At 39.0% G+C, this 16237-nt stretch overlaps 1 protein-coding gene across 1 annotated transcript in view; it reads right to left on the reverse strand.

The window, feature by feature from the left end:
- The window catches only part of STUM (stum, mechanosensory transduction mediator homolog), a 41659-nt gene extending 31874 nt beyond the window's left edge, over positions 1 to 9785 (reverse strand). The window contains exon 1 of the mRNA XM_060692461.2: positions 9007 to 9785. Within this exon, the coding sequence (XP_060548444.1) occupies positions 9007 to 9235 (229 nt within the window). The 5' untranslated portion in view covers positions 9236 to 9785. The remainder of the gene's footprint in view (positions 1 to 9006) is intronic.
- Between the last annotated feature and the right edge of the window lie 6452 nt (positions 9786 to 16237).

Consider the following 16237-nt stretch of genomic DNA (forward strand, 5'->3'; position numbering starts at 1 on the left):
GGCATGGCTTTCCTGGTTCTGCTTGATATTTCAGAAGCATTCAATTCTAAAAAGGGAGGCAGGATAAAAATAAAATCAAAGCATCCTTCTGAACCATCGCTGAGAGTTAGGAGCAGGGAGCACTGTAGTATAGTGATTCTCTTCCTGGGGCTGGTTTCAGTTGGTGTTAATAGGGACTGATGTAATGCAAAGTTCTTGCAATATAGAATTCCACGGAGCTTGACACTTTCCTTATGTACTCCAATTCAACATCTACATGGGGCAAGTGGGTGAGGTCACCCATTGGCATGAGTGTTAAGCATCATCAATATACAAATAGTACTCAGTTTTAAATCTTGACCCCTGGATGGGCAGGGAATGCCATGGAGACCCTGTCTTGATGCCTGGAGACTGCGAAGTTTTTGGGGAAAGAAATGAGCTTGGGTTTAACTCAAGCTGCACTGATTACCATACTAGTGGGCTTTCAGAGGCAATTTATGGGTTAGAATTTGAATACGTATAGGACTGACTTTCCCCTGGCAGTAAGATTTACTAGAGTTGGTTCACTCCGGATCACAATTATAAAGCATTGTCATTTTGTGGAAATTAGGAGATTATCTTCTCAGTAGCTACACTTTTCCTGTGGTACAGTATTCACACTGAAGTTCATATAGTACCTACTCTGGAATTTTATGTAAAGCTGTAAAAATGTGGCTTTCAGCAGTCCCTGGGGCAGGATGGGATGATGTGCTGTATGTATGTACATGCATGATTGCTCATGTTATTGTCTCAGTGCATGCTTATTGAATAGCCAATCAAATAAGACACAATTTATATATTTGGCACAGATATTTTTTATCTTTTTAATTCTTAACTGTGTAATTATAATGGACTGTCAGAATAACCTTGAGAGACAGGATGGAGGGCTACAGCCTAGACCAGGGGTGTTAAACTCGCGGCCCGCATGCCACATGCATCACACATTTGCCATGCCCATCCCCATTTTAGCAAACGGGGGGAAAGTCACAATACGTCCCGTGATGACGTGATGCCGCGAGTTTGACACCCCTGGCTACACAATGATCTGAAAAGAGAAATCTGAGTACAAAAGTGGAGGAGGATAAAGCATCTCAGAGTTGACGGTCCCTAATTCTCTGGAATGTAAAGACAGGAGAAAGGGGAAGTGCTTTCCGACTTGCAAGATTCTGTAACTGAAACTACAGTAAAGGTAGTATTTGTATTTATGGTTTTGGTTTCCCAGTCTGAGCTATCTTGAAGTTTTGACAGCAGCTGACTTAACCAATAACTTGCCCAAATCAATTTGAAATCTGAAATGTCCCTTCCCCACCCTGTGTATATTAGCAGCTTGCTAAATTGACACTGTGTTAACAGAACTATAAAAAGATCCTGCCTGGCTTCTCTGTTGTTAGTTCTTTTTAAACAGATTCTGCTTCTTACAAAGCCTACCTTGGGTATGAGAGCCCAATCACTTTTTCTCATACTTATGAAAAACTTGTGCAAGATACTGATAGCATAGGAGGTGGGGAGCATTTTCAATGAAACTGATTGAAAGTTTCATGTTCCAGTTGATTCTGTCTCTTTCTGAGAATTGGATAAACTGAAGATTTTTTTCCAGCTTTTAGTTTTAGGAAAATGTATTGTGTGTAAGTTATTCTATTTTGGTCTCAATTATACACTATTGTCGTTTGATTTTGGCATTTGAGCTATTTATTGTATTGAATTGTATACTACTTTGAAGGAGTATTTTGGGGTCAAAAAGCAGTGTAAAATTACCCCAATAAAATGCATAAATATATAATCAATCAAAATTGACAGCATTATCTGTTGAATATCAAAATTACTCATTTGTTTTCTTCAATTTTATATAATTTCCAGAATGTCAGATAGGAGCAGACATAGACACCACAAAAATGTGTTTATGAAAATGAAATTGTCATGGCAACAAGAATGAACTCAAAAATATTTTAAAAATAGCAAATTAACAGGAACCATTTATGCAAAATATATTCTTTCACAAATACACTTAAACACTTTTTCCCTGTATGCAGAAAATAAAGGACAGCCAATCATAAATTTAAATTATTTAAAAAATCATTTAAGATTAATTCAAGGCATGTGATTCTATTGGATAAATAAATAAATAATTTCTTATACTCATTTTAAAGAATTTTTATGCTGTTATGCATAGTATCTTGGACAATTATTGTAACTTTCAACCTAGGCAAGAACTGCAATTCACAATTATTGTTGTATTTTGTTTGTAAACTTCTAAGAAAATCTTATTTTTTACAGCTATAAAATATTATTGAACTGTCAGGTGCAAGGAACAAGGATGACCCAGGCAGCTGGTCAGAATGGTGTGTTTATTGCTACTTGCCTATTAACAGGAATCTTGCCAGATTCACGCACTGAAACTACTAGATAAGCACTGCAAACTTTAGGGAGAGTATGATTTCCTTTGCTTCCCCCAGCAATTCCAAGCTAGTTAGTCTCCTAACTTCTCCCCTCACTTCAGCTCCAGATTCCGCTACAGGTCTCATTTATCAGATTCAGGTGAAATGTAATTTATACTTGTTACTTTTAAATAATCATTAATGGCTGTAATAGTTATCTTAAACATACATTTTTAATACAAATAAATTATTCATGAGAGATTTTAACACCATTACGAATACAATTCTGCAGCTACTAATTACATGCCATCTATTACCAGCTTGAAAAAAAATCCTCTAGTTCTATTAATAATTGCAATACACTACATATTTTGCAATCAACAGATAAAAAATGTACAAATGATTTGCAGAAGAAAGCATTCAGAATGCTCAAGATGTATTTTTAATAAAGCTATCATACCAGAATTTTTAATTAGCAACTTTAAAATTCTTGCTAGAAGGATAAAAATATTCACATTCATACAAATATTTTGAACCATACCAGCAAAAGAATATTTCGGAAGATAGGTTTGATCAGTCTAATACAAACACAGGTAGGAAGCCTGGTTCACTGCTCTCTTGCTATGATGATGAGTTAATATTAACATCTGAACTCTAAACAAATTAATCCAAATCTCAGAAATGCCTACATAAATTTCACATGATGAGGATGGCTGTTAATTAAAAATTTCTAACAGGAAGGCACAAGATTGAGAGAAGCATTCCAACAGTGTAAATGAAACATTTGTTATTCATGAAAAAAACTGACTTCAAAAACTGAACTAATTCATCATTTGTGTTAATAATAATAATTTGTTGAACAAGCTGGATTGGTTTGGTTCATCTATAACATTAAGATAAAGGATTGTTTTGCACAGCAGCTTCAGGCTGCTTTTCTCTCTTGCAGAAACTCACTGGAAATGAAAGTGGCTTAAGAAATTGCCATCTAGATTTTAATCTTTTTAGCTTTGGCAATCATGATCATTTATTTATTTACACTTATAGACTGGCAAATTCAAAAACTCTGGCTAGGAGCTTTATTTGGAGGATTACCAAGACCATTGCTTCTTTACTCCTCATATCCATGCTAGGGAAATTCCTACTGCTCTTTTCTATAGTTGAGTCTTTGAGGACATGTAGTTTCCATTGATGGATCTTTGATATGAGGCATCCCTCAATTAATTCCCTCTTGCATTTGGTACTTTGAACTTGTTAGTCCCATCCAATGCGTCTGCCAGTGAGTGAACTGGTATCATTTTTCCTGTTGGGCTGTGTAATGATATGTGAGAAAGACCTTGGAGATTGGGCAAAGATACACAACCAAGACAACAGTTAGATAAGAGATAGCACAGTAACAACTGGACAGTGGGTGGGCCCAGAGGCTCAAAAGAGACCTTCTCCACTTTCTTTTGTTGTAAATGAGATAGGGGAGAGAACTGAAATCAGTTGAAAGAGTTTGTCAATATAGCTTTAGAATAAAGTAGATGTAGCTCATCTGATCACAATTCTTACCTGGTTTATCCCATGAAATCAACATCAATTTTGCAAGTTTCCTACTGTCTTCCAAAGAGAGAAATTTCAGGAATGGCTGCCGTTTCCCAAGGAACTCCACTATTTGCTGAGCATCTGGCAGTAGCATTCTTGAAACACCAGCAGCAAGTGGATGCACAGATGATCAATTTGTAGAATCCCATAATAACAACTAACCCAACAGCTGGGAAAGAATTTGCCCCAACTTGGGGCTTAGCCAACGATCCTGCATTCCCATGAGTGAATTGTGTGGGTGAATGAAGGAAAATGTGTTCAATAGGTATTCAAAATATGAATTAAGACTTTGAGGCTGCTTATCTCTATTATAATTGTACTATGGCTTAATGTTGTCACCATCCCTGAAATACAAAGATTTTAGAAGAATAGAATGAAACAAGCAACTCTCAAATCCTGGCATCATTTTTACTCGATTCCAAATTCGCGCCCCTCCCCCTCTTATTTGAGGCCTGAAAAGTAGTGGATAAAGGAAATCAATTCTATATACATTGCATCCACTCAAAATAATTTTCTCTCTTTGCTAAATTGCAATATTGGGATTAAGTTCTACTGAAAAAAGAGTTGCTAAGGCCAATTGACTAAAGCAAAGTAAAGCTATGGGTGGGCTTACCTCCAATTATTTTCCTATGCTTTTTGCTGTTAAAATACTTATTATGGGCCAAGGTCCCTGCAGTTTAAGCCTGATCTATTGTTCTGCTGCATGCCATCTAGGCATACTGAATATTGGTTGCCAATTGGTTTCTGAATGCAATTCAAAGTGCTGTTGATAATTTTAAAAGCCTTACGGTTCTTGACTCCCACCTATAATTGTGGTTCAGCTGTTATACACAGCTTCCCCCTTCCCACCTTACTAGATTGCTACTCCCCCTACTGAGCTTTCAGAATACAGTTAAAATTATCTTATTCCATTGGACATTTGTTATTAAAAATGCTGGATGGCCTTATTATAAAATCCATCAAGAATGTTAAAACATATCTTCCATTGCCTTAGAATCTTTGCCCTGTTTCAATAGACAATCTATAGGTATTTAAGGTTTAGCTGAAATTAAATACAAGTTGTAATTACATGCTGATAACACTTTGGTCTAATCAACAACTTTTAAGCTTCTCTACCCAAGTATATTTTCTGGACATACAATAAATTGGAATAAAACTAATCACCAATTGCACAATAATCTCTGCCCTCTAAGGAAAACTGGATCAGGATATAGACATCATAAGAAATATTTTGTTAAAATGTACTTAATTTATTAATATAAGCTATACTAACAATATTGAAAACCTGTCAGCATTTCCCCTTTCTTCCCTCAGAGACTGAAGGTGAAGTTATCATGCGTTCCTGTTTTCCAATGCTAAGTTAATGTTTAACTTAGCATTGGACTCTGCCTGGAGTCACCTATGTGTGAGTTGGCGGGAATCATATAAATTTAATATATAAGTAAAAAAGAAACATAGTTGTTGCATACTTTCTTCCAAGATTATATTTGTGTTACTCTATAACAGATTTCTATGAAAATATATAAACACTACATTTTGTTTGTTTGGGATCTCTTAAATATTTGGGATAATAATTCCAAGAAAAATATTTTTGTTAGATGTAGATACTGTAAATGATATTAATAATATCAGTGGTAACAATAATTTAAAATACCTCTTGAGTATATGAGAAATAATAAATGTTGTGAAAATGAATTTTGTTTCAACACTTAGTTCAATAGATTTTAAGAAGAATGTTACTTCTACTTCCTGTAGATATTTTACACAAATTAATCAACAATTGATGAATTTTTAATAAAGGAATCAGGATGAAAGAACCCACAATTATCTCTTTTTTACTGCCACTCCCAGCTAAAAATAGTTAATCAAATGAGTCAAAAACATTATACTTGTTCATTAATTTATTGAAGAAAATTATCCAAAGCTATGTATTTGTGTATAGCAAAAGGATATAAACCTCTAGGATCATTGACTCATTTGAAGGAGAAATTACAGTCAGGTGTATCATTGTATCTATTGCATAATCTGATAATCAATTCTGCGTGTGATATCATGCCTTATAAATAGTCCCTTCACTCAGTGACCATTCAAAATTACGATGGTGCTGAATAAAGAGACTTAGGAACCCTGCCTGAATTTACGGTCACTGAAGCACCCCTATGGTCACATGAACAAAATTCAGGTGCTCCTAAATTCACCTACTCTTATGATCAATTGTAGGTATGTTGCAGCAGTTCCCCTGCCTATCTTCCTTCCACATCCCTCGCTGTCAGGTCCCTGCAGGCTTGAGACTGCTTCTCACCCTGCTGGGTCTCACATCCTCCTCCCCAATCTCCATCACAGCTCAGTCATTTACGTTTTCTATAGATATCATTTGGGAAATAGCCTCTTTGCCACATAGCCTTCCTACATGGAGGCAGTGTGGCACTGTCCCAGAAGTGGGCACTATTTGGGAAGCAGCTGCAATGAATTGTGGCCACTCTGAAATAGCACCTGCTTCCAGGATGCTTCCAAATAGTCTCTATACTGTATGGAGAGGCAGAGGGGCAGATCAGTCAGCTCTCCTTCTCAAACGCAGAGCTTTAACTGGTGGATTTGGTAGCTTGGGGCACAATCTTAGATTCGAATGGCATGGTTTTCTAAGATACAATTATGATACAAGGGAAAAGGGGAAGTCCCAGCAGGTAAGACAAGGTAGTTCTCATTTATGGAAAAGAGTCTGAAATGCAACTACAGAGGAAACACTACAAAATATTCTTCACAGTATTTCTTTTGGAATATATGCCATACATCATGGAGATCAGTGGGTTGCTACCGATTTGCACCAGATCGAGCAAACTGGTAGCGGCGGCGGTGGGAGGTTCCGCCCACCCGCCCGGACGCTTCTGTGCATGCGCAGAAGCACCAGGCACGCACGCAAGCGCATACGCGAACCGGTAGCAACAGGATTTGGAACTCGCCCCTGATGGAGATATATGAAGGTAGTCTTAGATTGCACCAGCACCTTATCAAGAAGGAACATAAAATTTAGGAAACTCATTTATGCTGATTGGCATTTCATAAAATTAAAACTTAATTAAAATACAACAACTATTCACATGAATTATTATCAACAATGTGCTGGTGTAATATCACACCATGCAAAAAAAGTCTAGAGCCAATTCCATGGCAATATCCTTTGGCTTTTAAGATACTTACAGCAGGATTAAACAGCCTGCTCTTTTAACAATGTCAGCATATGTAAAGTTTTATCTCACTCAGTGCTGCTCAAGGCCACATTACCCAGTTATTTTGTACTCAAGAATTTTGCCAACCACACACAGTTGCTAATATTTTCCACAGCATTTATAGTATAGCCTTTATTGTTATTGTACATCATATACACAATAAAATTATTAAAGTATTTCTTCATAATAAAGAAGACATTATTACAATTTCTCTTCTGGTTTTGTGTTTTGTTTTGTTTTGTTTGCAAATAACCTCTAGTTCTATCATTCTATCCCAGGTATATTAACATTACAAGTTTAAATAATGGAAAACTTAACATTTCTCAAAGGAAAGGCAATACAAAGAGAAATTTCGCTCATGAATAGCCAATATAGCTAGAAGAAGAAAATAACTCATCTTTTTGACAGGTTGTCATATCAGATACAGCAAGGAGAAATACAGCAGATGGGCTTTTTGCTTCTCTGAATCTTCATATCAGAAGAGCTATGTGATGACATGAAACTTTTTTCAGTAATCTTATCTCTAATAAAACTGACTTCTGATTCTGGATGTTGACTTTTTTTCTCTAAATATTCCCATTCTAATGGCCATGCAAGAGCATTTTCACCACTCTTTTTCCACTTGAGATGGACCTGTTTCATCATGTGAAAGAGTTTTGTATTTCTACTAAATGGAAATTTTGTAGAGAATTGAGGCTTCTATTGAAGAGAACTTGGTGTTCAATAGCCAATAATGTGATGCAAAAATGTTTGCCTGGTGGTTGCAGATCAATCTCAGCAACTTTAAAAGATAATGCGTATATTATGTTACTATATACATTCTTACAATTAAAGCAAAAAATGCTTACACTTCTTTCCCCACCTGTAGTTGTTCATGTCCTAATAAGAATGCCAGAACTTGAGCAAGCAAAAGGCATTATTCAGCTTTTATTTGGGGTTCTGAATTAATTATTCTGAGAAGAGACTTCTCCTGACTCCATTCTAAAACATCACAATGAATTCAGGATAAATAGTGCTGAAATGGGTTTACAAAATTCAAAACCCCAGTACTTAGCAACAGTTACTAACTTAAATGAGTACTATTTTTAACAGCAGTTGAAAGAAATTCACAGAGGATAAAGATGATTATAGTCCTTAGCTCCAGAACTTTGGATAATCAAATGTAATACAGTTCTACCAACATCAATTAAAAATGGTTTTAGGCTTGTATATTTGGTCAACTGCCAAAGAAAAAGACAGTCCTGGACTGTATACATTATATGTATAACAGAATATATATATAGTGTATACAGTCCAGGACTGACTTTTTCTTTCCCCTATAAGAAATCCTACAGGCTCGTCACTCAACTCCCTTCAGTGAATCTACTATAGAGAAGAGTTATTACAGCCGTCAAAGGTTGTGCGAACTTTCCTCTTCTCCATGCGACGTGGTCTCACTAGCCTGACAGTTACCTTGACTCGTTTGCAAGTGAACGCTTATAATAGACCCACTTACTTTCCCACCTCCCAAGTAACCGCGATAACCGGCGGAATCAAATAGCCGCCCGAGAGTGACAGCGAAGGCGTCTGCCTTAAGTGGCAGCTCCCCGCTAGCCTAAAACGTAAAGGAAGAGACGGAATATCCCGCCCAGCAGCTCGGCGGCTAAATTGCGCCTCGCTTACAGAGGAATTCCGCTGGTTTTTGGGCACGTCCCGGTTCCCGCCTAGTGGTTTTGTTTTAGTTTTTTTTTTTCCCCCGGCAGGTGGAGCCACGCGAGCGCCGCCTGGCGGGCGCTCAATTTTGAAGGGCAGGGGCGGCTTACCTAGTCCAGGTACGAAGGTGTTGAGGAACAAGCAGAGGACGGCTACAGGGAACGGCATGTAGGGGATGGCGGCACGCAAGGGTCCCTTCTTCTCGCGCACTTGCACGACCACGCCGCCGGAGGAGGAGGAGGCGGCAGTGGTGGCGGCGGCGGCGGCGGTATTATTTCCTCGCGCGGCACCGCCAGCGGTCGGCCCGGCAGCGTCCCCTTCTTTGAGGCCATGGTCCATGGTTGTCCGCTTCAGCCGGTGCAGCGAGGGAGCGCCGGAGTAGCTGCGCCCCAGAGCGTCTCCGCTCGAGTGTGGCTCTGACCGGGAGTCGGCGTCTGCCTAAGGATAAGGAGGCGCCTGAGCTCAAGTGGAGGGATCTCAAGGCGAGACGCGCCCAAAGCGCCCGACTACGCCGCTTGGAGAGACCGCGCTGCGCACGCTCTCGCCTCTCCGTTTGCCCTCGCCGCGCGCCGCTTCGCCCGCCCGAAGGCGAGCGGTGGATTTATGGCCTCGCTTCTGCCTCTTCTTCTCCTCAGGTCCTGTCTTCACAGGCTGTCTCCGACCACCACGTTACAGAAAGAACTTGTTTTATTCTCACCTGTTGGGATCCCCCGAGTAATTTTTGTAGAAAGTTATGAAGAATCACTCTTCACCCCCACTAATATTCCCTTTCACGTGGATAGACATTCCGAGAGCACAGTAGTTTTAATGGGACAACCATTCCCCCCCCCCCCACACACACACACCCGTGCTCCTCCACACACACATCCCACACACGCAACTATTAAGTGCTTTGTCCTGATACTGGTATGTCGTCTGAACATGAAACAGAAGACCACTCCTTCTGCAGAAAGGAATTTCTCCAGTTATCTTATGACTTTTTTCTTTTCAGCTTGTAAACAGAAGCTCTGACCCTGATGGGGCCACTGAGTGCTTATCACTTGGTACAGGTAGCTCTTGACTTACAAGAGTTCATTTAGTGACCATTCAAAGTTACAACAGGCTGAGAAAAAAAGTGCATTTTTCACACTTATGACTGTTGCAGCATCCCCATGGTCACGGGATCAAAATTCAGACCCTTGACACCTGGTTCATATTTATGACGGTTGCCATGTCCTAGGGGTCATGTGATCCACTCTTGCAAACTTCTGACACGCAACGTCAATGGGGAAGCCAGATTCATTTAATAACCATGTTACTAACCTAACAGCTGCAATGAATCACATAATAATTGGCAAGAAAGGTCCTTAAGTGGGGCAAATCTCACTTAACAAATGTCTCACTGAACAACATAAATTTTGGGCTCAGTTGTGGTTGTAACTCGAGGACTACCTGTATTTGTTTAGTTTAGGTGCTTGAACTGACTGGAGGTTTTTGCAATGGCAAAATTCAGAAATGTAATATTATTATTAATTATTATAATTATTATAATTATATAATGATTAATTATTAATATTATCGTCCTATAAATTAAAATTGGAAGCAAAACACTAAAATATATGTTTTGGTGTAGTTCTGATGCATTTTCTAGTGCACATTAAAGTATACTTTTCCAAGTTTCCATCCACCTCTCCATTTTCATATTTTTTCTTGATTGACTCTCCTTCAGTTTTTCATTTCCTTGCATGCAAACTCCAACAAGGTGTCTTTCGTGATTGTTTCATTTAGGCTTGGTTTTTACATCCAACAAGGAAGTTTATAACCATATTCACTACCATATGATAGGATCTATTCTTTCTTCACTCCAGATCCTCAATCCAGAATCATATTCTCATCTCAGCTATGGCTTTCCCTTGCCTTCAGATGGAGATGCCATTTCTAATACTATGACCTTGACAACTGTCTGAAGCAGCTCAACTGATATCTTAGTTCTTCCTTTATCCTTTGCCTTGACTATCAAGACAATGGGACCAGTTTTATTGTATTCCAAGTTTAAGAAAAATACATAGATCAGTTCCATAGAGAACACCATAGAGAAAAGAGGCAGCTAGTGGAAATAATAAATCAGTGAAGCATTGTGCATGCTTCCAATAGGGATTTGGATTACACCAATGTTTCCCAAGCTTGCCAATTTTAAGATGTGTGGACTTCAACTCCCATAGTTCCCCAGTTGCAGAGTTGAAGTCCACACATCTTAAAGCATGCTGTCTGGGGAATTCTGCAAACCGGAGTCCGCACATATTAAAGTTGCCAAGGCTGAAAAATACTGTGTTAGAGAATGCAATCCATTGGTTTGATTCTTCATCTTCTTCCAAATATTAGCAACTTGTGACCTTCAACTACTGATAGATTGTAACTTAATAATTCCAGGTTTGGCACAGCCAAATTTCAATTTCCAAAAAGGTCCTCAACAAACTAAGCATCCACAACAAAGGATGTCTGGTACTACCATAGCATTAAAATACAAAATACTATTTTGTATTTTAAATACAAAAAATACATTTAAAATACTACACTCATGCCAGAATGCTTTTATCCAGTTCAACAGCAAGCTGGACGTGAGATGGAAGCATGACTTCAACAAATGGTCAGTCTGTCTGCTCTAGGAAGCAGGCTGTGTTCCAATTAGAACCAATTGGTGTATTAATCACGGGAGAAACTCTGACTAATCCCACATTTTCTTGAGATAAAGGGGATCAGGCTAGGACATGATGTTTTTCTGCTGTAACATCAAAGTTATGCCACAGCTTCCTTTGGAATTAAGTAAACCCCCACTGTGAGCATCTTCTGAAAAGCAAGAAAGACAAGCTATAAGAGAGAGCCTCTGGACTTCTTTCTATTTTGCAAGTTTAAATTGTTTGATTGCATAAAATTGTTGCTGTATTTAGGGGTGTATTTTAGTTAACTATAATGGTAAGGCATTATACTGTTTTGTGTTCTTTGTTAGATTATTTTCCACGAACATGTTAGTGAATACTTTAATGTTTTACTTCTTACTGTAGGTGTGGGTGCTTTGTTGCTTATACTGTCATGCATTTCATGGGCATTTTAACTGTTGTAAGCCACAACAAGTCAAAATGAAATTGGTGGCAACTAAATTTGATTGATTGATAAGTAAATAAATACACAGTACTGTATAAATACATTGTGTAATACAAATATGTTGTGTAATAAATACATTGTTCTAACAGTGTGAACAATTAACCAGTGGAATAGCTTGCCTTCAGAAGTTGTGGGTGTGCCATCACTGGAGGTTTTCAAGAAGAGACTGGACAACCACTAGTCTGGAATGGTACATGGTCTCCTGCTTCAGCAAGGGGTTGGACTAGAAGACCTCCAAGGTCCCTTCTATATAGTATATATAACAATTATATATAATATATATATAATAATTATATAATCAATTATGTATAATTGTAATAATTCCATTTTCATATATAAACACATTGCATGAGATCCAGAGGTGGGTTTCAGCAGGTTCTGACCAGTTCTGGAGAATCGGTAGCAGAACCGGAGAACCGGTAAATACCACCTCTGACTGGCCCTGCCCCCATCTATTCTCTGCCTCCTGAGTCCCAGCTGATTGGGAAGAAATGGGGATTTTGCAGTATCCTTTCCCTGCCACGCCCACCAAGCCATGCCACGCCCACCAAGCCATGCCACGCTCACCAAGCCACGCCCACAGAACCAGTAATAAAAATTTTGAATCCCACCACTGATGAGATCATATACTCTGTAGCAATTGAAAAAGAGCAATCAAAATTATAAATCAAAGCAACAATGTATTTTATTAGTATTACTTGTTTATTGCATGAAAACTGATTCCAATGCACAGCAATAGAATTAAATATTTGATTCCTATACAATGAGTGAAAACATACCCCTCCAGTTTCTTATGGTTCTTTGTTTCTTTTTTCTCTCTTTGAGTTATGGACATGTCTTGATACTGTGAGTTGTAAAAACCTTTTAAAAGACGATGAGTAATTGTAATTCATTCTGCAACCTACTGTGTAGAATGTTAATAGAAGTGCCAGTTGCTTGGAATAGCGACAACAGTGGTGATGGAATATGTAAAATAATCAAAGCAAATATTACAAAAAATCACAAGGGAAAATGTAGACATGTGACATTAGAGAATAAAGTTGGCTCCATTTAACTCAAGGCAATTTTTCTTGAATTGTGAATCGATTTAAACTATTTAAAACATTTACATTAAAAAGGGTTGGAGAATTGAGCAGTCTATTGTTTTAGTTAATTAATCATTTGAATTTGTATAAATTTGCTTCGTTATCACAATAACAAAAATGTAAGAACAAAATAAAAACATCCAAATTAACAGGTAGCATTAAACTTAGTAAAGTTCTATCCGAGTTGTAAGTCAAAATAAAGAGCTGGGTATTTGGGGTCTGCCTGAAATCCTGCAATGATGAGTTCAGTTAATATAAATTGAAGCAGTTCCATAATCAGAGGGACACTGTTGAAAATACCTACCCCTGTTTCCCTGAAAATAAGAGCTATCCTGAAAATAAGCCCTAGCATGTTTTACGTGTGTGCCTAATATAAGCCCTACCCCCAAAATAAGCCCCACTTAAGACCCTGCACAACCGCACAACCGCTCATTGTATTTGGTTGCTCACAGTACTGTGGGAAGGTGGAGCTGCCCCATGTGCCCCACACCAACTTACTTCAGGGCCCCTGCAGCCAGGCCATCAACGCCCCAACATCTCGCAGCGGTAGCACCAGCAATTATGTGCAGCAGAAGCCCACATGACTGCTTGCCTCATGGCCGTGGCACCAGCATGGTGCTCAGTCTCCTGGTCTGCTGCTGCCATGAGCAAGTAGAAGTGGGCCAGCGGTCATGCGTGGCCCTGCTGGACATGGCTGCTGGAGCCACCACCGCAAGATGAAGCAGGTGTCAGGGTGTGGGTGGCCTGGATGCAGGGGCCCTGAGGTAAGCCGGTGCGGGGCATGTGGGGCAGCTCCACTCCCCCACCTCGCAGCAGTGGCACTGGTGTGCCGCTTGACCTCCTGCCCCACTGCAAGCAAGCAGAAGAAGTGGGCCTTATGTACATGGGGGGAAAAATAAGACACCCTCCAAAAATAAGCCCTAGTGCTTATTTTGGGACTCAAAAGAAAATAAGACCCGGTCTTATTTTGGGGAAAACACGGTATTCAGTGCAACTTTTATAGTAACATGTACGTGATCTGACCAATTTGAGCCACCACATATTAATATCATGGCTTGGTTGTTACTAAAACAAAGATAATTACAACCAAATTCATGCTTTCTAGTATGGTTTCAATTGGTAAATCAATTGAAAAAAATCTTGATCAGTATTGTATTACCATCTGCAGAAATTATGTACTTGATGCAAGGAGGGCAGTTAATTTCATCTAAAGCCAATATGAAAAAAAGTGGTGTAGTGCCTCTAGATTAGGCTTCAGCTTGTTCATCCTCATTTATCCCCAGTCAACTCCAGCATCCTTCTTGGAAACAAAAAATGAAATTTGAAATAAAAATTGAGTTCCATTTGCTGAAATGCAGAGCTGAGCAAGCCAGAATTCTCAGCTCTTTCCTTTAGCATTTGATAATGTTATCTTGGTGTTGTTCAATAATGTAAAAACACATGAAAAAAAACCTAAAATTTTTATCATCCTCTTCATAATAATCCGTTGTATGCTGTCTAACTCTCAACAACTCTGGGTGGCTTACAACTATCAAACAAAGAAATCACAACAAATAACTTTGCTAGGGCAAACTCAACACTAGGTGATGAAGTAATGGAAGTCAACTTACCCTTCCTGGACTCAAAAGTCCAAGGAAATGCTGATTTTAACTACCAAAGAACTTTATTACTTCTTTAGAGAAAAACGATGACAAATCTAGACAAATATTGTAAAGCGCAAAGTTTTACACTTTAAAGATAGATTGCCAGCAAACATTATATGTTGCAAGGCCATGTTCTTCCAAGTTGTACTATGTATCTGTGACAGTTGCTTCATCAAAAATGCTGAATGAAGAAAAAACAGTTTCCTAGAATGGTGGCACTGGAGATATAGTTTTGAGTACTCTAGGCAACAAAATAAAATAGATCAAGTAAAATGTATTGGAAGAACTAATGTTGAGATTAGTGCTTAAATATTTCGGGCATATAATGCAGGGGTGAAATCTAAAATTTGTTACTACCGGTTCTGTGGGCGTGGCTTGGAGGGGGTGTAATGTGACTGGGTGGACGTGGTCAATTTTTAAAAAAAAGCTTTTAAAAGCATTTTTTCTACATTTTCTAAATGCTTTTAGAAGCCTCTGACAATCAGGCAACTCAGCTGGGATCGCCAGAGGCTTTTAAAGGCATTTTTTTTCCTACAACCTCTTTGGCCGAAGAGGTTGTAGAAAAAATGCTTTTAAAAGTTAAAAAAACCAGCCTCTGATGATCGGGTGGCTCAGCTGGGCATGGGGGGGGGGCGCAGGGATTTCTGCTACCGGTTCTCCGAACCACCCGCCGCCATCGCTACCAGATCGGGCAATCCAGTCTGAACCGGGAGCATTTCACCCCTGATATAATGTCAAAGCTGGAGTTTGAAAAAGGCTCTGATCCTGGAAAAATCAAAATCTAGTTGCTCTGATTGACATCTGAGCATGAGCTTTCAAGAACCTAAAAAAGTAGTTACTGACTGAAAATTCTAGCAAATCTGTGTCCATCCCAAGTCACAAAGATTCAGAAGTAACAAAAAAAAAACCAAAAAAAACCCAACACCCCCCCCACCAAAGTGGTGGGTTGCTTCTGGTTTGGTCCAGTTCTATAGAACCGGTAGTAAAACCTGTGGGAGGCTCCGCCCACCCACCAGAACATCATCGACATTTGTCTCAGCCAAATTATTTAATTATTTAATTCGTTTTTATTCTATTTTAAATTTTTGTATTTATATGTTTTATTCTGTGGCTGTTCACCACCCTGAGTCCTTCGGGAGTAGGGCAGTATAGAAATCCAATAAAATAAATAAATAAATAAATAAATAAATAAATAAATAAATAAATAAATAAATCGTGGGTGATCTGCGCATGCGCAGAAGCAAGTGTGCGTGTGCGAGTGAAGTGAGCAAGTGCACGCACTCCAGTGGTGGGTTCCTCCCGGTTCGGTCCGGTTCGGCCGAGCCGGTAGCGGTGACAATATGACATCACCGAACCAGTTCTCTCTCCCCGCCCTCCCACCCCCCCACCCACCCATGTTATTCTTACCTTTTATTTGGTCCCACCCCCAATCTATTGCTGCCTCCTGAGTCCCAGCTGATGACTAGAGGGAA

This window comes from Pantherophis guttatus, chromosome 1, assembly GCF_059756535.1.
Source record: "Pantherophis guttatus breed Tessera chromosome 1, ASM5975653v1, whole genome shotgun sequence".
Classification (NCBI taxonomy): Eukaryota; Metazoa; Chordata; class Lepidosauria; order Squamata; family Colubridae; genus Pantherophis; species Pantherophis guttatus.